This window comes from Adiantum capillus-veneris, chromosome 20, assembly GCF_014529385.1.
Source record: "Adiantum capillus-veneris isolate H3 chromosome 20, ASM1452938v2, whole genome shotgun sequence".
NCBI classification, from domain to species: Eukaryota; Viridiplantae; Streptophyta; class Polypodiopsida; order Polypodiales; family Pteridaceae; genus Adiantum; species Adiantum capillus-veneris.
Window position 1 is genome coordinate 138,982,476 of NC_140950.1, and position 26,036 is coordinate 139,008,511.

Genomic DNA, 26,036 nt, shown 5'->3' on the forward strand with positions numbered 1-26,036 from the left:
CATTGGTCATTGAAAAGAAATCTGTACATTTGCTTACTCTAATGTAGCATTGTAAGCATTGACAAGGTTCATACTATCCTTGCATCCATCTAGCATCTTCAAAAGGATAATTTTTGAACTTAGTAAGATACCGTCAGATAATCTTACCATGTCGTAGTACCTTGTCTTCATGCGGAAGGATAGGTTCGGGTTGTAGCACCTCTTCTTGGTCTTCGATTTCGGGAGGGTCTTCAATAATTGGTTCACTTGGTGGCTCTTCTTTGTAGGGCTTAAGTAGGCTCACATGAAAAGCATTGTGTATGAGCCAATGGTTGGGCAACTTGAGTTGATAAGCCATCTCATTGACTGGCTTTAAGATTCGGAAAGGGCCATAGTATCTTTTTGCTAGTTTAGTATAATACTTTTGATGGCCCAAAGGAGTTTTGTCCGTCGTTTGCCTCAATCGAGCCTTGGGAAACTTAAGTAAGACCCAATCATTTTCTTTGAACGTAAAGACCCTTCTGTGCTTGTCAGCAGCACATAGCCTCCTTAATATTTTGAAAAGATTCTTGTAGGTCATGGCTATACTCATCGGCAGCGAAGATCTTTCCATGTACTTTAAGTAGCAAAGGACTTTTAGGTCTTCCCTCAATGATTTCAAAAGGTGCTTTTCCCGTAGAAGTATGGACAGTATTATTGTACATATACTCTACAAGACGTAAGTACTTTTCCCATTGTGAGCGTTGATCTACTGTGGTAACATAAGTCTTTAGTAGATCGAGTATCGTAAGATTGGCTATCTCACTTTGGCCATCCGTTTGTGAGTGATAGACCGAAGAGAAATTCAATCTTGTATCTAGATTTTCAAAGAGACGTTTCAAGAAATTACTGGTCATTTTAGGATCTCTATCTGACATGATAGATGTTGGCAATCCATGGTGTTTGAAAACATGTGATATGAAGAGAGTTGCCATTTGATGTTCCTTAATAGTCTTTTTGACAAGAATAAAGTGTGCTTGCTTGCTAAACCTGTCAACTATTGTCCATATTCCCGTATTCCCATGGATAGACTTGGGTAATCCAAAGATAAAATCCATGGATATACTTTCCCATGGTGAATTTGGAATAGGCAATGGTTGGAGTAATCGAGGTTGCTTCCCTCTATCATACTTGGTCTTTTGTCATACCATACATTTTGAAACATACTTTTGTATGTCCACTTTCATGGTAGGCCAATAGAAATACGTCTCTACTCCTCGGAGAGTAGGTTGAATGCCTCTATGCCCTGCCTATGCCCTGCATAATGAGGAGCATGGGATTCATACATGACTTTCTCACGAAGGGAGTGGGTAACACATAGCCTATTGCTGTGGAGAAGATAACCATCCTGCAAGGTGAATGTCTCCTCTTTCTTCTCCAAATCAAGGGCTGACATTATGTCATTAAAGTCAAGGTCAGGAGCATACTCATCTATCATAGAAAGTAGATCATTGTGAGTTGCTATAGACACCGCATTAACTTTTAGTCGTCGTGAAAGTGCATTGGCCACTTGATTGTGCTTACCAGCAATGTGAGCAATATGAAGATTAAATTGCAAAAGAAAATTTGCCCACCTCATTTGTTTGTCGAAAAGCTTTGTTTGCGTCATGAAGTACTTGCGACATTGATGGTCTGTTCGTAAAATGAATGGAGTCCCTAATAAATAGTGATTCCATGTGTCTAGGTCATGCAAAACAACTAAAAGCTCTTTCTCATAAATGCCTAAGATCCATTCATCCGTATTGAGTCTTCGGCTCTCATATGCTATAGCATGCCCTTCTTGAAGCAAGACTGTTCCAAGGCAATCACCACAAGCATCACATTGGATCTCAAATAGCTTTGAGAGATCCGAAACTGGTTGGGAGGTAAGCTTCTCTTTGAGGTTGTCAAAAGCATTTTGCTCCTTAGCAGTCCATGAATACTTAACGTTCTTCTTGGTTAAGTTATGTAATGGTCCTGCTATTTGAGAGAATTTTACTATGAAGCGTCTATAGTATGCACACATACCAATAAAGCTTCTTAGCTCATGTAGATTCCTTGGATTAGGCCATGCTTTTATTACCTCCAACTTTGATGAATCCAATCAGGTACCATCTTGAGAGATAATATGACTGAAGTAGTGAAACTCTTGAAGGAAAAAATCACTTTTCTTTTGATTGAGAAAAAGCTTGTTGTCTCTCAATGCTTGAAAAATCACTTGGAGATGTTGCTTGTGTTTCTCCAAGGACTTGGAGATGATATCATCAAAGAACACTCCACCAATGAATTTGAGGTAGGGTCTAAAGATTTTATCCATTAAACGATTGAACGTGGCTGGTGCATTGGTCAAGCCAAAAGGCATGACTAGATATTCATATAGACCAAACGTTGTACGAAACGTGGTCTTTAGGATATCTTCATCCACTATCCTTATTTGATGATAGCCACTTTTAAGGTCAATCCTACTGAAGTAGGGAGAGCCTTGTAGCTTATCAAACTGACCTTCTATCCGAGGCACGGGAAATCTGTTTTTGATAGTGATATGGTTTAGTGCTCGATAGTCCACACACATACGGTATGTACCATCTTTCTTTTGCACTAAAAGGACTGGAGAACAAAAGGGAGAGAAGCTAGGCTTCATCATCCCTTTGTCTACCAATTCTTATACTCTAGGATTCCTTCATCCACTATCCTTATTTGATGATAGCCACTTTTAAGGTCAATCCTACTGAAGTAGGTAGACCTTTTAGCTTATCAAATTGACCTTCTACCCGAGGCACGGGAAATCTGTTTTTGATAGTGATATGGTTTAGTGCTCAATGGTCCACACATATACGGTATGTACCATCTTTTTTTTGCTCTAAAAGGATTGGAGAACAAAAGGGAGAGAAGCTTCACCATCCCTTTGTCTACCAATTCTTATACTTGCCTCATGATCTCCTCTTGCTGAGCTTGTGAAACTTGATAAGGAGGCTTGTTAGGCGGTGAGCTTCCTCGTAGGAGCTCAATTCGATGGTCATCATCCCCTCGTTTTGGAGGTAAGTCCATAGGGATATCATCGATAAACACATCTTGGAATCCTTTCAGAAAATTAGACAAGTCTAACTCTTCTTGATTCCTACCATTTACAATTGATAAAACATTAGGATCTTTTAGGGACTCTTTGACAAAAATCATGTACGTAGAAACTGAGCTCTTCATTGATTTATCAAAAGAAGGAGGATTTACAAGGTGTATAGTGACTCACTGGCATCTATAGACATGTTCTCTCCCCTGTAGGTGAAGTAGATTCTCCTTTCAGGGAACTTTATGCTGGTAGCCATGTGGTTGAACCATGGTGCCCCTAGGATAGCATTCTCATGTTGGAGAGGAGAGGTGAAAGTCTTCTTTGTCGATATAGCTTTGGACATGAAGCCTCAACTTCCCAATCAAGGGAGTAACAGAGGCTTGTTGTCCCTTGAAAGCGGTATCGGCAGTTACAGTATCTCCCATCTCAAAAGCTTGAAAAACCAACTTGGTGGCCAACTCCGTTGATATGAAGTTGTGAGTAAAGCTAGGGTCAAACAAGATGAAGGCATCATGCTCCCTTACCTTTCCCCAAGCATAAGAGAGAGGTGATCGTTTGCAATGAGTATCCTCTTTTGGAGCTGCGATGGTGGAAGCTCTAGGATTCTTTTTGCGAGCATTTCTCTTGGGGCAAGAACGATAGCCATGCCTTGCTCCCCACACGTAAAACATTTATGGTCCTTGCAAAAAGCTTCAAGCTCTTCAAGAGAGAGTTTGTTTTTACCTTTGTAAACTCCCTTCTCTTGAACCAATTATTGTTGTTGTTGTTGGAATCGCCTTGGGAAGAATTTTGGGCATTGGTTTTCTCCTTTGCATCACTCTTGTCTTTTTTTTCCATGGGCTTGACATTCTGTCTAGCCCCTTGTTGGAAATTGATGCGTGAAGCAACCATGGTGTGGAGTGGATTACTTTGGTGATAGAACCAGGCCGTTGAGAGTTGACGTACTCGGCCATCTCTTCAGGTAATCCCGCATAGAATTGTTGCTTTTGCTCGACAAAGTCTATCTTTTGAAAGACAATAGCCTTGAGATGTAAATCCCAAAACTTGTCTATATATTTGTGGATAGACTCATGAGAGAGAAACTTCAAACTGCGCCATTTAGTAAGCACTTGGTCCTTTGCATCGCTTGCAAGGAATTGCTTCATTATGGAAACTCGCAGAGTTTTCCATGTCTTTGGAGCTTCGCCGTTGCCACGACGGCTTGCCCACCATTGACGAGCCGATTTCTGGAAGTGCATAGCTACATGGCGTAGCTTGGAGGATTCCGTGAAGCCCTCGTCTCCAAAGACCACATCAAATTGCCGGATGAAAGCCAATACTTTGTCGGTGGCACCAAAGGTGCCATCATAGGTGAGAAAAGAGATACTCTTTCCTCTCTTTGAACTTCTTGAGCTTTTGTGACCTTTGCCATGCAGGGTAAGATTTGCGATGTCCTCTCCTCTTGTATTCTCTAGGAGAATAGCCATAGCTTTCGTCGGAAGAGGAGGAAGGTGAACAAGAAGGAGAAGACTGTGACCTCTTCCTTGCCCTTTTCTTCCTTTGTTTCCTCTCTTCCCTTTTGGAGTGACGAGGAGGATTATGGGTTGACCGTTTCCTCTTGGGAGGAGTTGGCGACCGTTTAGACCGCTATCTTCATGGAGCCACATCTTCAAAGGAACTTAGGGATTCATTACTTTCTTGTTCTTTGGATTCCTCCTCTCGTATGGGAGAGAGTCTTCTTTTGGGGGTCTCATCAAGAGGCCTCCTATGTCACGTGACACATCCCAACCCTATGTGTCCGTGGACAAGCTACACCACAGCAGGGTTCAGTCAGTTCAGTCAAGTCTAGATTAGAAGTGATCTGGCACTTTTGTGAGTCTATTTGTAGACCGTGCATGCCCAGTCACTTAGCATAGATGCATATCCTCCGATTGCACACAACATGATCATCGGAATTCCCATCAAAATCCATTAGCATCAGTTAGGGGAATTTTCCAGTGTATTTAGCTTATTTTCCTATTTATTGGTATTTTCACTTATTATTTTTAAGTGACTTTTCAACAAAAGTAGGTAGGGCAATTTTGCTAAGTTAATATATAAGCAAACCCAAGTTAGCACTTTCTGGCAGAAGAGGCAGCAAGAGCTTCCCGCTCAACAGGCAACTTCTCAGTAGTACCCCCCAGCACCCCGAGCGTTTGGATCCCCATCCTCGCCGGGCAAGTCCCCATCTCTGGCGTTTTCCCTCTTTGCAGTTACCGCCGGCAGCATCAAGTTCCCAGTATCTCCCCCTTGCATGATAGCCCCATAGTACCATTCAGCCCAGCGTTTTTCATTGCAAAAACGCTACATCTTCAGCAGCGTTTTTCATCACAAAAACGCCAGCAAACCATCAGCCCCATCAGCGTTTTGGGATTGCAGATACAAATCAGCCTAGCATTTTTGGCTAGCAGCAAGGAACCTCAGTGTTTTTGATTCTCAGCCTGAACCAGCAGCAGATACACAGTTTTCAGCCCTAGACACAGTAGCAGATCAGCCCCAGATCGGTTGCAGATGTTCCCCCATTTCCAGCCATAAAAACGCAGCCAAAACCGTCATTTTCAGCCACCAAAACAGTCCCCGAAATCAGCGATTAGAAGACCTCAGATTTCAACCACCGAGTCGCCGTCATCATCACCGTCATCGTCATCGGCATAGTCCATTGCATTTGCATTGTACACCTTTGTGTAATCAAAGTAGACCACTCTCGCCGACGAGAGTGGGGCCTTCGGAGAGGGGTTTTACAACCTCTCGGGTGTCGTATCTCTTCTCTCTCCTTCTCTCAGTCTCATTCACTTGCACGCACAATATCCACTCACTTTGTTCGTTATCATAGCACTCTCCATAAGACGGAAAGCGCTCTCTTTCCCTAAGAACTAAAAGGAACCTTGAGCAATAAAGATCACTAATCTTGAGAAAATACAACATTCATTCCGCTGCACCTTACATTGGTATCAGATCTTTGAAAGTGTTCTGCATTACTCAAGGAAAGAACCACAAGAACCACAAGAATTTTTTTTTTTTTGCTTGTTGCGATCGCATGAACCCAAGTTTACTTGGGCGTGGCGATTCCTAATCGTGTTTTGTTGAAGAGTGACAAGAATCCCAAGAAAGAAGGGCTTGTTCAGCCTCCCCTTGTGTCTCTTCACACTCATTGGGAGCGGACCGTGCACTTAGCGGCCGGCCAATCGACGTGAGGTGGGAAAAAGCAATCTTGGTGTGAGCTCAAGGCCGCCAAGGGGTGCCCCCGCAGAAAGGAGTAGAACTCGGGTGAAGAGAAGATCCTTCTCAACGCGATTTGCAAGCAAAAGAAAACCTCAAGTACCTCAAGAACCCCAAGAACCCAAGACCCTCAAGAGTCAAGAACCTCAAGAACCCACGATTCTCACGAATCAAGGACCTCAAGAACCTCGAGATCCTCAAGACCTCAAGTTCCTCGCGAGCTTAAGAACCCAAGATCATAGTGCATGGTCGTCACCCGAAGCGGAATGGATACTTCGCATACAGGTGATGAGCATGAGGGAGGTGACGAAGACTCGTCCCCACCCGGAGATGATTTCTTCAACCCTCCCCCTTCGCCATCCACTCCACCAAGTCCACCAAACCCTATGGAGGAAATGGTCAAGCAGATGATGGCCATGATGGATAGACAAGAAGCAAGTCGCCTTGCTCAGGACCATGAGCGCGACAAAAGAGACTGTGAACGTGACGACAGAATTGCAAGAATGGCCGCAGACCAAGAAGCCAAGGACCGCGAGCGCGACGAAAGAAACGCAAGATATGCCGCACAAGAAGAAAACCGCATTGCTTTAGAACGTGAGCACGACGCAAGAAAAGAAAGAAAAGAAATAAGGAAGGAGGAAGTGGCAGTACGAGCCGCAACTTTGGAGGCCGAGCGTGAAGCTCGACGAGAGCTACGCACTCAAGAGTTGCTTGCCCAAGTCTTAGCCTCGAAGACCGAACCACCCAAAGATCGTGGGAGTTCGTAAAGTGGCGCAAGCCACGAGGCGAATTCCAACCATCCAGTCACAGAAAAGTTGACTTTCAGTAAGTATGACGGTAAGATGGATGCTACAATTATTCATTCTTGGTTGCATCAATTTAATGCTTATTTTGTGACAACTAAGAAGACAGGAAATAGCAAAGTTTTGACGGCAGCTATGTACCTTGCCAGTGATTCCATCAATTGGTACCACGCATGGCAAGAGGCACAGCTAGCCGCGCACCTAGAGGCAGCCGACAATTTCACGCCCCTCTCTTATAGTTGGGTTGATTTCCAAGACAAGCTCAAGGTGCGGTTTATGCCACCTCAGTACCTCGCACGATTGAAGGACGATTGGCGCGCTCTCAAGCAAAATGGTATGCCGATTATGTCTTTTTCTAATCGTGTTTTGCAGCTAGGTACCCAATTACGCATGTCGGATGATGAGCGCAAAGAGGCTTTTCTCTTTGAATTGGACGAGTATATCAAGTACGATGTCGAGGTATTCGATCCAATCGATCTCAACGAGGCGGCAACGATTGTTCTTGCACAGGAGATGAAGCACAACAAGAGAAAGCCTAAGGAGAACAAGACTTCCACAAGTACCTCGCAGACTTCTCAAAACGGTAAGAACGGTAAGAATGGTAAGAATGATAACTCTTCTAACCAATCTTCCAACAGTCTCTCATCAAAGAATTCTTCCAATGAATCTAAGGGTAAGGCTAACACAACTGCTAAACCTAAGCTCACTCCAGATAAAAAGGTAGCACAAGGAATTGTAGGAGGATACATTACTTCGGAAGAACAAAGCACTTATTCTAAGGAAGGTCGTTGTTTTCATTGTCACATTAAGGGTTACATAAAACGAACATGTCCTAAACTCGAATCGAATGAATCTAAAGAACCCACAGCACCCACTACTTCTGTCAATGCAATGAATGATAACACGATTGTGCCCAAAGTTTCTCAGGACCCTCCCATTGATGATTCTCTCATTAAATGTTATGGTCGTACGTTGGGGCACCATTTGTCATATTGTTTGACCCAGGTAGTATGCATGATGTGATCAGTCCCTCTCTTGTTGAGAGAGCCCGCCTCGAAGTTAGTCCGAGATCTCCTATCGAGGTCTCTGGCTTTCGTCCCGATATGGACGCTCTCATCACGAAGGAGTGCCTTGATGTGTTATTTGCAATTCAACAGACTGCCTTCACTAGAAGATTTGTTGTTTCTCCTCTCTCAGGGTGTGATTTGATTTTAGGCATGAAATGGTTTCGTGAAATAAACCCTCTCGTTGATTGGGAGGCTAGCACTTTAACTCTCAATGCCAAAAGTGATTCTCCTAATGCCTTTCATAGAGTGGATACTTCTCCTTCTCCATCTCTCATTGCTAATATGCAGGACAAGGTTGAAAGGATTCGAGATAAGGAGACTCTCTCAGTCTCTTTTTCTCCACAGCATGACACACAGAACTTGCATGATTACGAGAAGCATGATGATTTGAATGATAATGATTTGCATGATGATTGGGATGAAAAAGACAAGCATGATGAATTGCATGAAGATGATGTGATTGTTCACAAGGATGATGTCTTAGTCGATCTTGGCTTTCGAGTCGAGGTCCACAGATCCCCCACAAGAAGATTCGATCGATCACGAAGAACCGATCTTAGCTCTCGAGCCTTGGTCCAAAGAACCCTCACAGGAAGTATTATGTGTTCGCATGATTGATACGCACGCATTGTTCGAGTGTTTCATTCGTGAAGGTTTCCTTTATTTTAGTCACCATCGTTATGTGATCCCTTTTCCTAGGCATGACATATTGTATGTTGAGCACATTTCTCTCATGGATGAGCACGAATGTATGCGGATTCTTCATGAAAAGCTGAAAAGTTTGTATGTCAGGAAGTCACATTCCATGTCTCTTCCGTGGCATGACACAGTTTCCGAAAGAGCACATGATTGTATGAGCACCAAGCATGGGCATTTCCATTGTGATTTGCCACAGTTGATTGATTTCGATCACACAGAAAAGATTCGACCTCATTGTTTGCATGTGTTTGATGAACGGGTTGTCACTCCGTCTATTTGTTCATCTACATTGCATACACAGTCTTTGAGAAAGACAAGATTTTTTTCCTTCACTTTACATGGAATGGGTATGTTCATGGTTTTGTGTTGGAGATGGTTTCAGGAATTTTCAGCCATGGAGATTCTTGAAGACGAAAGAAGCAGGTCTCTAGACGAAGTTGAAGCAAGGAAGGAGATTCAAACGACTTTGTGTCGCTTTCGGCGCGGCCCAAAGAAGCAAGCGTTGCAGACCTTTACGAAGTTCAAGTACCGCACGACCCACACATCAGAGTGGGTCGGCGAAGAGTCCCTTCCAGGATTCTGGATGCTATTGGCGATCTCCCTCGACGCCATACAGTTCGGTACCAGTACCTTACTTTGAAAAGGAGGGGATGTCACGTGACACATCCCAACCCTATGTATCCGTGGACAAGCTACACCACAGCAGGGTTCAGTCAGTTCAGTCAAGTCTAGATTAGAAGTGATCTGGCACTTTTGTGAGTCTATTCGTAGACCGTGCATGCCCAGTCACTTAGCATAGATGCATATCCTCCGATTGCACACAGCATGATCATCGGAATTCCCATCAAAATCCATCAGCATCAGTTAGGGGAATTTTCCAGTGCATTTAGCCTATTTTCCTATTTATTGGTATTTTCACTTATTATTTTTAAGTGACTTTCCAACAAAAGTAGGTAGGGTAATTTTGCTAAGTTAATATATAAGCAAACCCAAGTGAGCACTTTCTGGCAGAAGAGGCAGCAGGAGCTTCCCACTCAACAGGCAACTTCTCAGTAGTACCCCCAGCACCCCCAGCGTTTGGATCCCCATCCTCGCCGGGCAAGTCCCCATCTTTGGCGTTTTCCCTCTTTGGAGTTACCGTCGGCAGCATCAGGTTCCCAACATCTCCCCCTTGCATGATCGCCCCATAGTACCATTCAGCCCAGCTTTTTTCATTGCAAAAACGCTACATCTTCAGCAGCGTTTTTCATCACAAAAACGCCAGCAAACCATCAGCCCCATCAGCGTTTTGGGATTGCAGATACAAATCAGCCTAACGTTTTTGGCTAGCAGCAAGGAACCTCAGCGTTTTTGATTCTCAGCGCGAACCAGCAGCAGATACACAGGTTTCAGCCCTAGATACAGTAGCAGATCAGCCCCAGATTGGTTGCAGATGTTTCCCCATTTCCAACCATAAAAACGCAGCCAAAACAGTCATTTTCAGCCACCAAAACAGTCCCCGAAATCAGCGATTAGAAGACCTCAGATTTCAGCCACCGAGTCGTCGTCATCATCACCGTCGTCGTCATCGGCATAGTCCGATTGCATGAGTCCATTGCATTCGCATTGTACACCTTTATGCAATCAAAGTAGACCACTCTTGCCGACGAGAGTGGGGCCTTCGGAGGAGGGTTTTACAACCTCTTGGGTGTCGTATCTCTTCTCTCTCCTTCTCTCAGTCTCATTCACTTGCACGCACAATATCCACTCACTTTGTTCGTGATCATAGCACTCTCTATAAGACGGGAAGCTCTCTCTTTCCCTAAGAACTAAAAGGAACCTTGAGCAATAAAGATCACTAATCTTGAGAAAATACAACATTCATTCCGCTGCACCTTACATCCTAAGCTCTCTCTCCTCTTGGAGAGGAAGGGAAATCCCATAAGCACGAAGTTGTTGAGTAACTCGGCTTGCAAAGCAGGGTTGCCCATAGCCTGCTACAACCTAGTAACAAGATAATTGACAAACATGGGGGCATCATCATTAGCACCTTCATGTGCAAAATCAAAGCTATGAATGTTGATTCTACTCTCTTGGTTATTGTCAGCTATGCTGTCACAAAGTGATGACGTGGCTGTCCGAGAGCAGAAACCCTAACTGCTGCTGAAACCCTAATTCTGGAAACCCTAACCCTAAAACCTGCCAGAAACCCTTAAATTGAGAAAACCCTAACCCTAATCCTAATGGTAGCAAAGGAGATCCCAGAATTTGTCGAGACATGATGACGTGGCACCGTACGGTAGAATTCTGTGATTTACGGCGTGATTTACGTTGATGCTTTTTCTACGCAAAAAGAGCGAGAGAATCTTTTGCTTTATTTAGAAGCTCAAGAGAGCTTGTGAGAGAGAAAGGGTCTCTGCTTTATTTTTAGGCTTTTGATTTTGAGCTTTTGGGACTCTGATTTTGGCAAATAAATAAGTGAATAGGGCTCCCACTCTGTAGAGTATCTGGACGCAAAGTCTGAGATTGAGTGTCACAAAGTGATGATGTGGCTAACAGCAATAGAAACCCTAATTTCTGCCAGAAACCCTATAATTCCTGCAAATCCTAATTTTTGCCAGAACTCCTAATTTCCGGAAATCGCCGAGGTGGAAAAAAATAAAAAATATTTTTTTTTTGTTTTTTTTTGAGCGACGCAAATCTCAGCTTTTCGGTACGCTTTGGAAGATAGAGAGAGAGAGAAAGGCATAATTGCTTTTTGTTGCTCCCATTGACAGAGAGATAGAATCTGCTTTTGCTTTCAAGCTTTTGGGGCTCTGCTTTTGGGCATCCCTTGTAATCTTTATATACACGGTTTAGGGTTTCACTCTCAAACTCTGCGTAAACCGTGTATATAAAGATTACAAGGGATGCCCAAAAGCAGAGCCCCAAAAGCTTGAAAGCAAAAGCAGATTCTCTCTCTCTCAATGAGAGCAACAAAAAGCAATTATGCCTTTCCCTCTCTCTATCTTCCAAAGCGTAGCCAAAAGCTGAGATTTGCGTCGCTCAAATTCCCCCCCCCCCCCCACCTCTGCGATTTTCGAAAATTAGGGTTTTCGGCAAAAATTAGGGTTTGCAGGAATTTTAGGGTTTTTGGCAGAAATTAGGGTTTCTGCTGTCGGTAGCCACGTCATCACTTTGTGACATACCCCCCTCTTGAAAGCATTGTAATCGACCGCGATTATGCTTGCAAAACCGACAAAAGCCATAAACCGTCTTAGCAGACTCTGACTGTTAGTACCTACGTACTAGGGACACACGTCTAGCACATGTACCAAATCGACAGTCACATCACACGACATCACAAGACATCACTAAACATCACATGACATTCAACATTCATTCGGATCTTAGACCATGATTTATCGGCAATGTAGCTAGCAATCACATCTAGGTCCAATCGAGACCTCATCGATGTCCGATTGACTAACCCCTATTGCAACCATGTCTATTCGAGATCAATCAGAACAAAATGCTGCAGTCATTTCGTCTATCAGTTCCTGCACTCAAAAGAAGACAAGAACAAATCAGTATCATTATCAGGAATTCCATTTCATTAAGTCATCCAACAGAATACTGTCAGCTCTCAGTATCCCTGAAGCTCAAAGAGACATCAGTGACTTTAGTATCAAAATCAAGGCATCCCTTGACAAAGGAGCGGAGTAACTGCTGCAGTCATTTCGTCTATCAGTTCCTGCACTCAAAAGAAGACAAGAACAAATCAGTATCATTATCAGGAATTCCATTTCATTAAGTCATCCAACAGAATACTGTCAGCTCTCAGTATCCCTGAAGCTCAAAGAGACATCAGTGACTTTAGTATCAAAATCAAGGCATCCCTTGACAAAGGAGCGGAGTAACTCCCCTCTTGTGCATCCCACTGCACCAGATCTTCGGCCAAGCTGAATTTCTGGGTTCCGTTTGGAGTAGACTATGCTAAACCAAAATATCGAGGTAAGGTTTCACGATCCGAGGAGTATCTGCTAGGTCCTCCTCCTCCATCCACTTCGCATCAAGTGCACGATAGTTCTTGAACTTAACCAAGAACCGCCTTCGGACTTTACCTTTAGTCTTCGTATCCTTATGTGCCAAAATTTGTTCAGGAACAAGGATCTCCTCGTTTTCTTCCACTTCGGGTTGCTCATGAGGCTCCCCATCATCAGGCACATCACCCTTAAAAGGTTTCAAGAGACTCACATGGAATGCAGTGTGAATCCTCCAAGTATTTGGCAGTTTCAATCGAAAGGAGACATCATTTATCTTTTCAGTGATGTGGAAAGGTCCGTAGTATCGCATACTAAGCTTTGGAAAAAGCCTCTCCTTTCCCTTTTTCTTTCGTAGGCATGCCTTCTCAAAACGTAAGAGCACCCAATCATCCTCCTTCAGTTTCAAGTCGTGACGATGGCGATCCGCTGCCTTTTTCTGTCCTCTTGAGACTTCTGCAAAGTCTCGCGAACCTTGGCAAAAGCCGTATCCAAATCTCGTGAATATTCATTCGCTTCAAATATCTAATCTTTCGTGCTCAGGAAGGATGGAACATTTGCAGCACTTTCAATAATCTCAAATGGCGTCTTCCCCGTCAAAGAGTGTATTGTGTTATTGTAGTCAAATTCCACCAAAGGTAAGTTCTTTGCCCATTGAGTCTTCTGATCCGAGATACAAGACTTCAATAAATCTAAAACCACTGAATTGGCAATCTCAGATTGCCCGTCAGTCTGCAAGTGGAACGATGACAAGAACTGCAACCGCGTGCCAATGTTCTCCCAAATTGCCTTCCAAAACAAATTCATAAATCTGGGGTCTCTGTCGGAGACAATTGTCTCAGACGTGCCATGTAATCGGAAAATCATCGTGATCATTCTGTGTTGTCGAGAGATCAAAAATGAAATCCATTGCAATACTTTCCTAGGGACGGGTGGGTATGGGTAAAGGTTGTAACAATCCCTGTGCCTTATGCCTGTCAAACTTGACCTTCTGGCATACTAAGCAACTGCGGACAAACTCTTCCACATCCTTTTTGAGTCTCGGCCAAAAGAAGTATCTCTCTACCCCCTTCATTGTGGTAGCAATGCTGCGGTGACCCGTAAAAGGTGGACAGTGGCATTCAGTCATAACCTTTTCTCTCAACAGCTGTGTAACGCACAACATGTTTTTTCTCATCAAGTAGCCTTCCCGAAGGGAGTATCCGGCTATTGTCTCCCCATCTTGTATCCGTGTGAATATATCTGCAAAATCTATAATTTTCTCATAAATCTTTGCTATCATTTCCGGCCTAGAGAACAAGCGGCTTTCGTAAGCAATGACATGGCCTTCTTGCATTAAGACCGCACCCAGACTATGACCACAAGCATCACAAAATACTTCAAATGACTTCTGCAAGTCCGGCAAAGTCAAATCTGGTCCTGTAGTCAATTTCTCTTTTAATGTCTGATGTGGATCCCCACGAGAAAGGGACTCCTTTCTGTATCAAGAATATGCAAAGGGGAAGCAACCTCTGCAAACTTTCGAATGAACCGTCTGTAGTATGAACATAGTCCCAAGAAGCTTTCAACTTCATGGACATTCTTCAAATCGGGCCAATCACGGACAATCTCTCTCCCCCTTATTCTCTCTCTCTAACTCTCCCTTCTCGACCCGCGTGAACCCTCCTCCCTGTGTTCTGCTTCATTCTTGGAGAAAACAATGGTATCATCAAAGAAAGTGCCAACAAATAGCTTGTACTCTTGAAAAATCGTGGCCATCATCCGGTTTAAATGTCCGCAGGAGCATTGGTTAAGCCAAAAGGCATCACCAAAAAAAACTCAAATAACCCAAAAGTCGTCCGAAAGGCTGTCTTGTAGACATCTCCCGGCGCGATTCGGATCTGATGATATCCACTCTTCAAGTCAATCCTGCTAAAGCACGAGGATCCTTGTAACCTGTCGAGTATATCATCGATCCTAGGAATCGGAAATCTGTTCTTGATGGTGATTTTGTTGAGAGCGCTATAATCGATGCTCATTCTCCAAGATCCGTCTTTCTTTAAATCCAACAACAGTGGAGAGCAATACGATGAAGTACTATGCTGGACAAGACCCTTTTCCAAGAGGTCTTTCAGTGGGTTCACAATCTTTTCATTATGTACTCGGCTCACACAGTTCGGTGTCGTGCTTCCAGGTATTAGGTCAATGGTCTGATCTTCAGGCCCTTTGAAAAACAATCGGCATGAGTGTGGAGAAAAATCTTGGCGTTCTTTTGATCAGGTCAAAACATATTCAACCTTTATCCATCGTTCAGTTCTCTTGTCACAAGGCGGGCACCACGTGCCAATAGAAAAGAACAGACTGAACAAACTTTTAGCACTTCAATAACAACTGAACTGAGAGAGAGAGAGACGACACGCGACACGGAGTGGCGGAATTCCACTTCAAGAGAGTATTGGCCCCAAACCTTGGCGCCCCTTTCGGTATTTCTTTATATTGCATCATCAAAGTACAAGCCGGTACTCCAGACTCTGCACCTTCTCCAGGAAGCATGCTAGAGAATGAGCCCTAGCCTCATATTTAAAGGCCGTTGGCCTAAAAAGCAGTTTACATGAAAAGTTTTCAAACTCAAAAGCTTCTTGTCCAAAAAGCAGTTTACATAAAAAGATTTCAAACTCAAAAGCTTCTGGTCCAAAAAGCAGTTTACATGAAAAGCTTTCAAACTCAAAAGCTTCTGGTCCAAAAAGCAATGCCAAAAGCTGCCAGCGTAATCACGGAAATCCGTACAGCCTGCCACGTCATCATGCAAGTGCAATTTTCAGAAACCAGCCACGCTGTTGCAGTTTTAGGGTTAGGGTTTCCAGAATTAGGGTTTGCAGGTTTTAGGGTTACGGTTTTCAGAATTAGGGTTTGCAGGTTTTAGGGTTAGGGTTTGCAAATTTTAGGGTTAGGGTTTTCCGAATTAGGGTTTCAGCAGTTAGGGTTTCTGGAATTTAGGGTTTCAGCAGTTAGGGTTTTTGGCAGAAATTAGGGTTAGGGTTTTCTGCTCTCGGGCAACCACGTCATCACTTCGTGACACTTCTTCTGTTACTTGTTCTTCTTAGGATTTAGGCCCCTCGGCCGGTAGCTCCGTTCTTCAGTAGGTCGACACGTCAGCAGTTTGTTACATCTCTCCCAAAAGAATGAGTAAAGAAACTGAAGTTCATCAAGTACAATCTCTAAGCCCTTCATTTATCAAAGTCGCTTTCTCGGCCCGGTAGTCAACCACGGCGTAGTTCTTGTGGTACCAAGGGATCCTGAGTAGAACGTCACTCACGTGCCCTGAACACCCGTCATTGCAAACAAAGTTTGCCAATGCTCGGTGTAACGGCAACATCCCATCCGGGTGCCAGTCGAACTACCTCCGCCTGTGGTGTCAGTCTGTCGGGCGTAATTCCAAATCGAGCTGTCAATTCCAAGTGAAAAGAAGTTGGCCTTGGCTCCTTCAAAAGAGCTTCCTGATCCTTCACTTTGCCCCAAAAGCGGCAAAGTTTGTACTTTCATTCATGAGATTCGGTGCAGCTCCCACGCCATGTGGTACCAGTTCTGCTTTTCTATCTGCCTTTTCTGCCACGTTCCTGAGCTTCTCTCGAACTCTCAGGCCTTTCGTCGTCTTTATCATTTTGTTCTTTGTGTGCCTTTTTAGGGCACTTCGCGGAGATATGTCCATGTTCCCCGCATCCAAAGCACTTCCCCTCTCTAATGAAGCGAGCTCTCTCCTTAGGAGTAAGCTTGGGTCGTGCATCCTTTTTCTCTGGGTTGCTCTTTTTCTTTCTACTTTCATTCCCAAAAGTCTGTTCGGCTCGTTGTGTCATGGCCTCATCTGTGGGGTAGGTCAGACTGCCAGAGTGAATGGCAAAGCCCCTCTTCGCATGACTCATCAACTCCTGAATAGAAGCTGACTTCTGTTCCAAGCAGTGATCTCGGATCTCTGTAGGTAGACCCAAGGTAAACCGCTCAATCTGTTCTCTAAATGAGATCTTCTTGAATGAAGAGGCGGGTAGAAAAGAGCTCCAGAATCTTTCACAGTAAGCATTGACTATATCTTTCTTGGTCATCCGGAGATGGTTCCAAGCAACTCGTACATCTCGTTCATATTCTTGCGTCAACCAAGAAGAAATAAAAAGCTTCTTAAATTTCAGCCATTTAACTGGCGTAGTCTTGTTTAAAAGAAGTGTGGACCACCAAGTACGAGCATTCCTCTTAAAGTAAGAGGCAGCTCTCCGAATCTTGGAGTGCTCTGAATAGCGTCCTCCCGCGAAAGCGATGCCAAACTGCTGTATAAAAGACAAAGCCTTCGAAGCATCTGAGTATCCTGAAAACGTATCAAACTTGATCAAGTGGCCACCTTCCTTAAACTCTCGGACTTTCTTGCTTTTATCTTCGAGAAAGTCATACTGGTTGGCTTTGTAAAAATTCTTCTTGTTCGCATAAAAGTTTCCGTCATCCGAATCTGAGCTGTCTGTAGACGAGTCCTTAGTAGAACTGTCAGTCTCTGGGCGAGATTTAGCCTTCTTTGCCTTTTTCTTGCCCTTTCCGAAGCTTTGTTTCTTGCTTCGCTTTTTACCTTTTCTGTCTTCTTCGCTTGAATCTGAAGAGCTAGAAGAACTGTCAGAAAAAGAAGAAGAAGAAGAAGAACTGGGTACTCCTTCAAATCGAACACGCTTCTTCTGTTTCTTTGCCTTGTCAAAAGTCGACTGACGACCCAAATATCCCGGGAAGTCGGTGCTTTTCTTCTGCTTTTTGGCTTTCTTTTGCACATCAAAAAGCTGAGCAATCTGTGCATCAACCACCTCTTGTAATTCCTTCTTTGTATACTCTTTGTGATCAAAAGGTTTCTTAAGAGCACGTTTCAGGGGTGACGTAGTGATTTTCTGCCACTGTGCATGCACTTCTTGAAAAGAAGTCTCGCTCATATATTTTGCCAATTTCGGATCCTTCGCAAAATTGAGCATTATCTTTGTTGCATCGCCGATCAATTGACGATGCTTTGCTCCGCCTGAGTAGGCCGAGTCGGGCCATACTCTTTGTCTGAATCTTCGTTGTGATCCTTGCCCGCATCTCCAGATGCAGAGGGAGTCGACTGATCCTTGCGTGAAGCCATAGGTGCCGCGGAAAAAAATTGGGGATCGGATTTCCCATAGAAGAGAAATCGGCGGTGCTCTGATACCACTGTAACAGACTTGGACAGTCCAAGTCAAGAATCAATTACGACAACACCAAATAACCACTTCAAAACAATTCACAGATCACAGTAGATTTACACTGGCCCCACGGAGTTCCGTGCCTAGAGATATTGGCCCCAAAGATTGGCGCCCCTCTCGGTATTTCTTTATGTATTAATCAATGTCAAAGTACAAGAGCGATTAGGGGCTCACTCTGCAGAGCATCTGGACGCAGAGTCTGAGAGTGAAACCCTAACCACTCTTGTACTTTGACATTGATTAATACATAAAGAAATACCGAGAGGGGCGTCAGTCTTTGGGGCCAATATCTCTAGGCACGGAACTCCGCCGGGCCAGTGTAAATCTGTTGTGATCTGTGAATTGTTTTGAAGTGGTTATTTGGTGCTGTCGCGATTGATCCTTGACTTGGGAGTGTCCAAGTCTGTTACAGTGAGACCCAACCCCTCTTGTACTCTGAACTTTGATTAATACAAAAAGAAATACCGAGAGGGGCGCCAGTCTTTGGGGCCAATATCTCTAGGCACGGAACTCCGCCGGGCGAGTGCAAATCTATTGTGAACTGTGAACTGTTTTGAAGTGGTTATTTGGTGCTGTCGCGATTGATTTTTGACTTGGAGTGTCCAAGTCTGTTACACATGCTAATTATACTTATGAATAGAACACTTTGTGTGTTTTCTTTGGCAATTCAAAACCTTAGTTTCTACTCCTCTTAGCCTTTGTAAATCAGCACTTAAATATCTACACCCACGGCTTGAATTCGTTAATCATAGAGAGTAGTGGAGTGGGTCTCATATTGCAGTATTACCGAGGGATAGCTCCTTTCAGACTTGTTATGGCTCAATAATGGTAAAGCCGTAGGCAAGTCTAAAAAGATTCCATTATTAAGACCAAAGATCTCGAGGTGTGCACCATATCCTACATAGTGGGCTCAACAAAACCGATAATAGATCCCAATCCCACTTACCCTAATATAATTAACAAAATCAACCATTAATAGGCTACTTAAGGACCTCTCTTCTTAAGCAAGAAAAGAGAAACCAAGTGCTTTGATACCAATGTAATAAAAATGGCCTATGAACTTTGAAAATAGCGGAAGGAGAATTAAAGAGAGCATTTTTGTGAGATTACTTTGAGAACATAGAGGGTGAACTTAATTGATGGTAGCAACATAAACATAGTACTTAATTAACTTGGCATGAACAATACTTTTGGAAGAGAGAGAGTTTAGAGAACTTGACAATAGTTGAGAACTGGATTTATGTGGAGTCGGTCCTCCCTCCAATAGGCATTTGTATTATAGATTCTCCCATTAAGAGAGACTTGGTACAATACAATCTTTGTGTTCCTTGTGACCTAGGTGATGCAATGCAGATGGAAAGCTTTATGCATCATGAGCTTAACATAAACCTTGTAAACGACATTAACTATCCCAAGCCTCAGACCCAAGGCCTCAAACACCTTCAAAGGTGGAGAGAGCTTGTAGGGATTGAGGGTAGGAAAGAGGAAGAAGAAACATTCCATAGGAGAAAGAAGTAGTTCCTCACTTATCATCACTCTTCTTGCTAGCATAAATAATAGCATAGTAATGAAGATGGAGAAGATGGCAAGCTTAAGCATTGAAACATGGCTCTTGGTTGGATTTGCATTCCATAGCCAAGAGTGTTGGTGTAGGCTCTCAACTTCTCTACTAGCTTGGAGAAGGAGATGGAGCTCTTGCACTTTGCACTTCACACAATGAGAGTGTGTGTGGGAGAGTATACCCCCCAAGCAACCCCCCTTCTTGCTTTGGTCGGCCCCCCCTTGTAGCTCATGCTTGAAGCTCATTGGACCCCTCCAAGCCTAGCCAATCACATGCATAGCCAATCACATGCAAGAGGCATATCAAGCAACAAGGCTAGTATTGGGACAAGTGTCCCCCTTTCCCCTTTGAGAAAGAGGACTTGATAAATGCAAAAACAATTAATTAGATTAACTAATTTATCATTGGACCCCTTGGGAGGCCAACCAATAGGCTTTAGCATCGTTACATGGGACGGCGGGTCGGGGACGGGGACGGGGACGGGGACGGGACGGAAAAAGTCAGGAAACGGGGACGGGGGTCGGGACGACAAAAAAAAAAAAAACAGTTTTTTTGGCATTTTTTGACCTATACACATGCCACACACGTAGAGCATCACTTTGACCACAAATTTACACTAAATAGACCAAAGAACATGAGTCATATAGATGCAAATGTGCTAATAAAACATCGAGAAATGAGGACCCAAAAGGTGGCTTTTATAGCCATTGGGGTGCTTCAAAGTTCAAAAATATGGCTATTGGAGAGAAACTAGCCTCTAGAAATGATTAGGTTTCCAAATTTTAAAAAAAGTCTCCTCCTATCCATTGCCGTTCCCTCCCGTCCCCTTCCGTCCCCTTCCGTCCCTGCCGTCCCCCGGACGTTTTGCCTGCGTTCCCACTTGGCAACCCTTTTTCCGTCCGTCCCCACCCGTCCTAGAAATGGGTGTCCCCCGTCCCCTCCATCCCCTATAACTATGGGCTTTAGGCACACCATGAGGGCAACATGGACAGGGGCTTGACATGTGTCCTTGCTGCCTCTTGAGGCTTGGGCTTACCTTGTGTGTGTGTGTGCTCTCTCATCCCCCTAGCTTTAGGGCTCGTCCCCTTATGAGTAGAGAGTATGTTGACGTTTAGACACAAGCACCTTAGTCAGCAAGCTCCTCAAGTATCTTAGTCAGCAAGCACGACAATCACCTCAAGCACCTTAGTCGTCAAGCACGACAAGCACCTCAAACTTGGGCAGGGTTCCCACCTCAAGCTCGGCCCTAGCTTACCTAAGGTCAAAGGACTTTTAACACTAATCTTTGGAGGCCTTCAATGAAGCTAGCCCTAAGGTATTTAAGCTCCATTGGCTAGCCTTGCTCTTTGACAGATCATCTCTCATTTGGACCCCTTTACCATTGGCCCCGTGTTGAGATAGACCCATAAGCACATGTCTATATTCTAACCCTTGTTCCCGTTTATTCTCCCACATTAAATGATCAGTTTAATATGAGAAAATCATCTAGGTTGGTTAGATATTAGATTTTATGACAGCGTTTTCCTGCTTTGGGTGATTCCTTGCTGCATACATCAGCCCTCCCCATTATGCCCATCCTCAGACTTCCTTGGAGGCACCCCATCTGCTGCCATCTCTCCTCTTCATTTTCAGCCAGCAAGAAACCTTTGATCTGCTGCGTTTTGTGCTCTCAGATCTGCGTTTTTGTAGCTAACATTCAGCGCTTGAATCCTCTGACATTGGTGTGCAAATCAACGGACAACCCAAGCAACACATTGGTGTCTGTAGGGGGAAGCCAACATCTGACCTTCGATCTCTTCCCCTTGGTAACCATCGGTAGCCCACATTAAGCCGGATCTTATCGATGCATCAAATCAGCCCATGAGTGCTTCATCTTGAAGAGTTTCTGTGGCAGTAATCAGTATATCATCGAGGAAGAGTTCAAAAGCCCATCAAGGTTGAAATATCCTTGCATAGGGAATTTTCTCCCCTTAAAAATTGTTTTGTTGTTAACCGCAGATCCATGTTCATGTGATTGACTTTGGTCTGTACTGTACTTACGAACAGATATTTTCTACATGTTCAGAATAAACCAGGAGTGACTGGAGCAGTTATGTGGGACAGCGCAGTTATCATGGGAATGTTCTTGGAGCATTGCCATGACTCACAAGTATTCAATATGCGGGGGAAACGATGTGTTGAGCTGGGTGCAGGCTGCGGCTTTGTAGGGTAATGCCAAGTCTATGAAAGTAGAGTATCTTCCCATTGAAGTGGTTCTGAGCTGGTTGTACCTACCTTTCAGGTGTGTTGCTGCCTTGCTTGGCGCAGAGGTCACTCTAACAGACTTACCTGGTCGCTTGCGTCAGCTACAGAAAAATATCACTGAAAACACGACGCACTTAGGGTCTCAATTGTTGGCCAGAGTAGAAGAGTTAGCCTGGGGTGAGGAGCTGGACAAAAGGCTCACAAGTCCGCCCCCAGACTTTAGTAAGTTTTCATCAAAAATATTTTGTTGCTTAGTGACAGTTGGTTTAAAAAACAAGAATTTTTCTTTCTTCTTTGTCATTTATGAAGCAGTGTGATTCTTATCTAATTAAACTCTCCTGATCGTCAACTGCCTTTCAGAAGATCTTTCCGGTAGTGCTCTTGAAGCTCCTCTGCATCAATATTACGTTTTCATAAGACTCAGCCATATTCTTTGGACAACCATGAGAGTTGACTGCCCATACAGTGACTTTCCAGGTAGCTTCTATTTAATGATGTCAGAAGCATAGCAAAAGGCTCGCTGTTGCCCTCGCCTCTCCCCTTGCGCGCGTACTGCCCCCCCTTCCCTCTTCCCCCCCCCCCCCCCCCCCCCCCCGCCCCCCGTTCTTTTCACCGCACCTCAGCTCGCGATCCCTTCCTCGCAATCCCGCTCTATCCGCATCGCCACTGTCCCCCTTCACCCTTGTTTTCTGCTCGGCTGAAGTCTTCCTCTCCTTCGACGTACTCAGGCGCAGAAAGCCACCACTCGTCAACGATTCTTCGCCCATTCTTCACAGCAGCAGACACAGATGGAGGCTCAAGCTCCACCACAGAGGGACTCCAATAAAGTCCCCTCGCCCGACCCCCGCTGAGCTCACCATTCGACTTGCTTTCTCACCGACAGAGCAAGCGAGCCTAGCCGTAGAGGTGGAACGCCTTCAGGCGACTTCCGTCATCTGCAAGATTCTCGGCACCAGACCCATCAGAGGAGAGCTGCGTGATCTTCTCCAGGCCCGCCTTCTCGCAGAGGTGGGCAAGATCTTGGATGTTCAATTTCTCGAACGCGGCTACTATTAGATAGAGTTCGAGACTTCCGAGATGGCGATCAAGGTCATTCGATGAGCCCCTTGTCCATCCGAGCAGTTCGAGCCCACTTTCGACAATGGAGGCATGGTTTTGACCCAGCTACAGTTGTTCTCGTAGAGGAGACAGACCTTCCCATCTCCGTCTGCTTTCCTGGTTTGAGGAGGGAGTACTTACCACTTTTGTCCAGGATAGGCTTCGAGATTGGGACTGTCCTGGAGACACCTCGCACGGCAACCTCGGTAGCTGCCAAGGCGGCTGACATCCCCTCAGTACGTGTTTTGGTTAGGGACACCCACACTCTCTCGAAGGTCATCCTACTTCCTCGGGTGAGGGGAGGTTGGTTCCGACAGAGCGTGGAGTATTCGAGCCTCCCGAATTTCATTTGTTGACAATCGGCCATCTTGCGAAGGCCTGTCCACGGAGAAGACCCCGACCTACACCACAGGCCTAGCCCCATCCCTCAAGGGCTGGCCAACAACAGCAGTCAGAGTCATAGAGTACGCAGGCAGAGCCACCCTCTGAGCCTGGGACTCAAGCGGAGGAGGGCTGGAAGCAGGTTCGTGGTGGTCGTCGACAGGGGCCACCTCGCCAGCCTGGCACTCAGAGTGGACTCCAGGCTCCTGCCCAGCAGGAGTGGGTTCCCACGGGGAACCGATTTGACCCTCTTCAGTAGGACGAGGTCCTTGCTCTAGTCTCCACCTCAGCCTCATCCTCGACAGCCCCTCCTCCCCTCGATTTCCCACCCTCTTCCGTCCCCCCCCCGCTCCTCCTCCTCCCTCTGCCTTTCCATCTCGTCTTCCTCCCTCTGCTACTCCCCCTCGCCCCCCCTCTCCCCCTTCTCCCCCATCTCCTCTCGCTCTAGTTCCGCAACCATCCCAGGGGGCAGGGCCTTCCTCGGCTGCCAGGAGATCTCTTGGTTGCGCTTTTGCTACGAGTCGCTTGGCGAGAGAGGGACAGACTTTCTTGCGACCCCCTCTTCTGGTGCAAACGTCCCCCTTTGCAGCAGTTCCTCGTGGTCTGACGAGCTTCGACATTTGTCGTTGTTGAGATTTCTTTGCCTATGACTTTACCCGGTTTCTCGATGACCCCTCACCAGACCTTGAGGCAGCCTGCTTCAGAGTTCATGTACTATTCCTAGCCAGCTAGGGGGATAAAGGCCTTAGACTCAGCGGTTGGCTTCTCTTTTACCCTATGCGGCAGGGACCAGGCATAGTGGACTATAGATTCAGTGTTGGAGTGGTTACAGACACAGGCCCTAGAGTTCTCTCATCACATGGGAGACCTAGGGGTTATAGACTTGCTTTAGACTCTATGGCCCTAGAGTTCTCTCATCACATGGGAGACCTAGGGGTTATAGACTTGCTTTAGACTCTATGGCCCTAGAGTTCTCTCATCACATGGGAGACCTAGGGGTTATAGACTTGCTTTAGACTCTATGGCCGTTGGCCAAGTTTTCTGTGACACGTCCAGACGCAGCAGGATGTAGACACATTGTGGTTCACTTCTTTGCTGACATGCAGTGCCTTCCATGCTATGTACACATACATGAGGACTCTCAGACAGAGGAGGTTGCTTTGTGCACGGCTCGTTCTACTTGGGCTTGGGCTAGGCACTCTTTGCTCTCACGCCCATCTCGAGAACGCTTGGATGCGGATTACTCCCCGTCCAAGCGTGCCTCGAAGATAGCACGGTTAGCTGCTATTGCAGCATCAGTCCTCTCTTGCTCCCCAAGAGGATCATCTCACGGAACGTACAGGGATTAGGTGGGTCCCAATTTCAGCGTCAGAGGGGCCGACTGCGTGAGGAGCTTCAATGATTCCTTGTGGGAGGAGAGATCGACCTTCTTATGTTATAGGAGCATCATTTGTGTGAGAGCCGTTGTGGTCAGCTTTTGCGTGGACGATATGAGACCTTTTGGTCAGATGGACCTGGAGGCATCCAGGGCGGGGTATGTATGACTATTGTGGATTCTTTGCAGTAGGCCATTGTGGGCAGAGGGATTATTGTGCCAGGCAGGGCTCCGTGGATCACTATGCAGGTTCAGGGTTGTCTCTATGGCGAGTGCACGTGCAGAGTTTTGGTCTCAGATTGTTGAGTCTCTGCCGCAGGCAGAGCAATGGTGCATAGGGGGTGACTTCAACATGTCGGAGGACCCCTATGACAGGATTGGTGGTAGCCATACTTACTGTGCATGGAGTTGAGCTGGCAGCTTGGGAGAGGTTTTGTATGACTGCGGGTTTTAGATGTGTGGCAGCATTCTAGCTTTGTGAGGCCCCCAGACAACTTGCTGGCCTTCTCTCATTCGGACCGCAAAGTGGGAGGCATGAATCTATCTCGGATAGATCGCTTCTACACTAGTTACCACTTCTGTAACTTGGGTGGGACAGTTGGCATTCTGGCAGGGACTTCCTTTTCGGACCATGCACCAGTGATTCTCACAGTGACTGATAGGTAGAGGAGGGGGAGCACGATGCTACGCATCCCTGAGAGGGTCTTGCTGGACTCTGCGCTCAGAGAGCGAGTGGAGGCTCTTTGGACAGAGCTTAGACATGCAGGATTCTCCTGCTGATAGAGTGGCCTCAGGACTTGCTCAGCTTAGACGATTCTTTCTTCAGGATTCTTCGGCTCGCTTGCTGGCTGCAGCGAGAGAGGAGGAGCAGCGTCTCCGATAGGGCGTTGCTTCCTTGCAGAGGATGCAAGAGCAGCATCCAGATAGTCCTTGGTTGAAGGAGCAGTTACAGCAGGCTCGCAAGGAGCTCGTTAGCACAGAGGAGAGGCGCCATGAGTTTGCTTTCCATCGACAGACATCTCAGTTGACCCAGTGGGTGACAGAGTGACAGGCGCTTTCTTTGAGGCAGTGGGACCTTGGCATACGCATGCTAAGGTGAGCCAATTGAGGAGGCTGGATGGGTCAGTTGCTTTAGAGCCAGAGGACATGCATGCAGTTGCTACTGACTTCTACCGTGATCTACTGTTTGCAGAGCCTCAGTCAGAGCGTTAGGATGCATGCAGAGAGCAGGTGTGGGCACAGATGCCTTGTCTTGTGACTGAGGAGATGTGCCAGAGGCTTGAG

At 45.5% G+C, this 26,036-nt stretch overlaps 1 protein-coding gene across 1 annotated transcript in view; it reads left to right on the forward strand.

Annotated features, from left to right (window-relative positions):
* The window catches only part of LOC147433303 (uncharacterized), a 117,735-nt gene that overhangs the window by 68,643 nt on the left and 23,056 nt on the right, over positions 1–26,036 (forward strand). Inside the window, exons 2-4 of the mRNA XM_086491742.1 lie at positions 21,720–21,862; positions 21,936–22,120; positions 22,259–22,375. Coding sequence (XP_086347868.1) covers positions 21,720–21,862; positions 21,936–22,120; positions 22,259–22,375 — 445 coding nt within the window. The remainder of the gene's footprint in view (positions 1–21,719; positions 21,863–21,935; positions 22,121–22,258; positions 22,376–26,036) is intronic.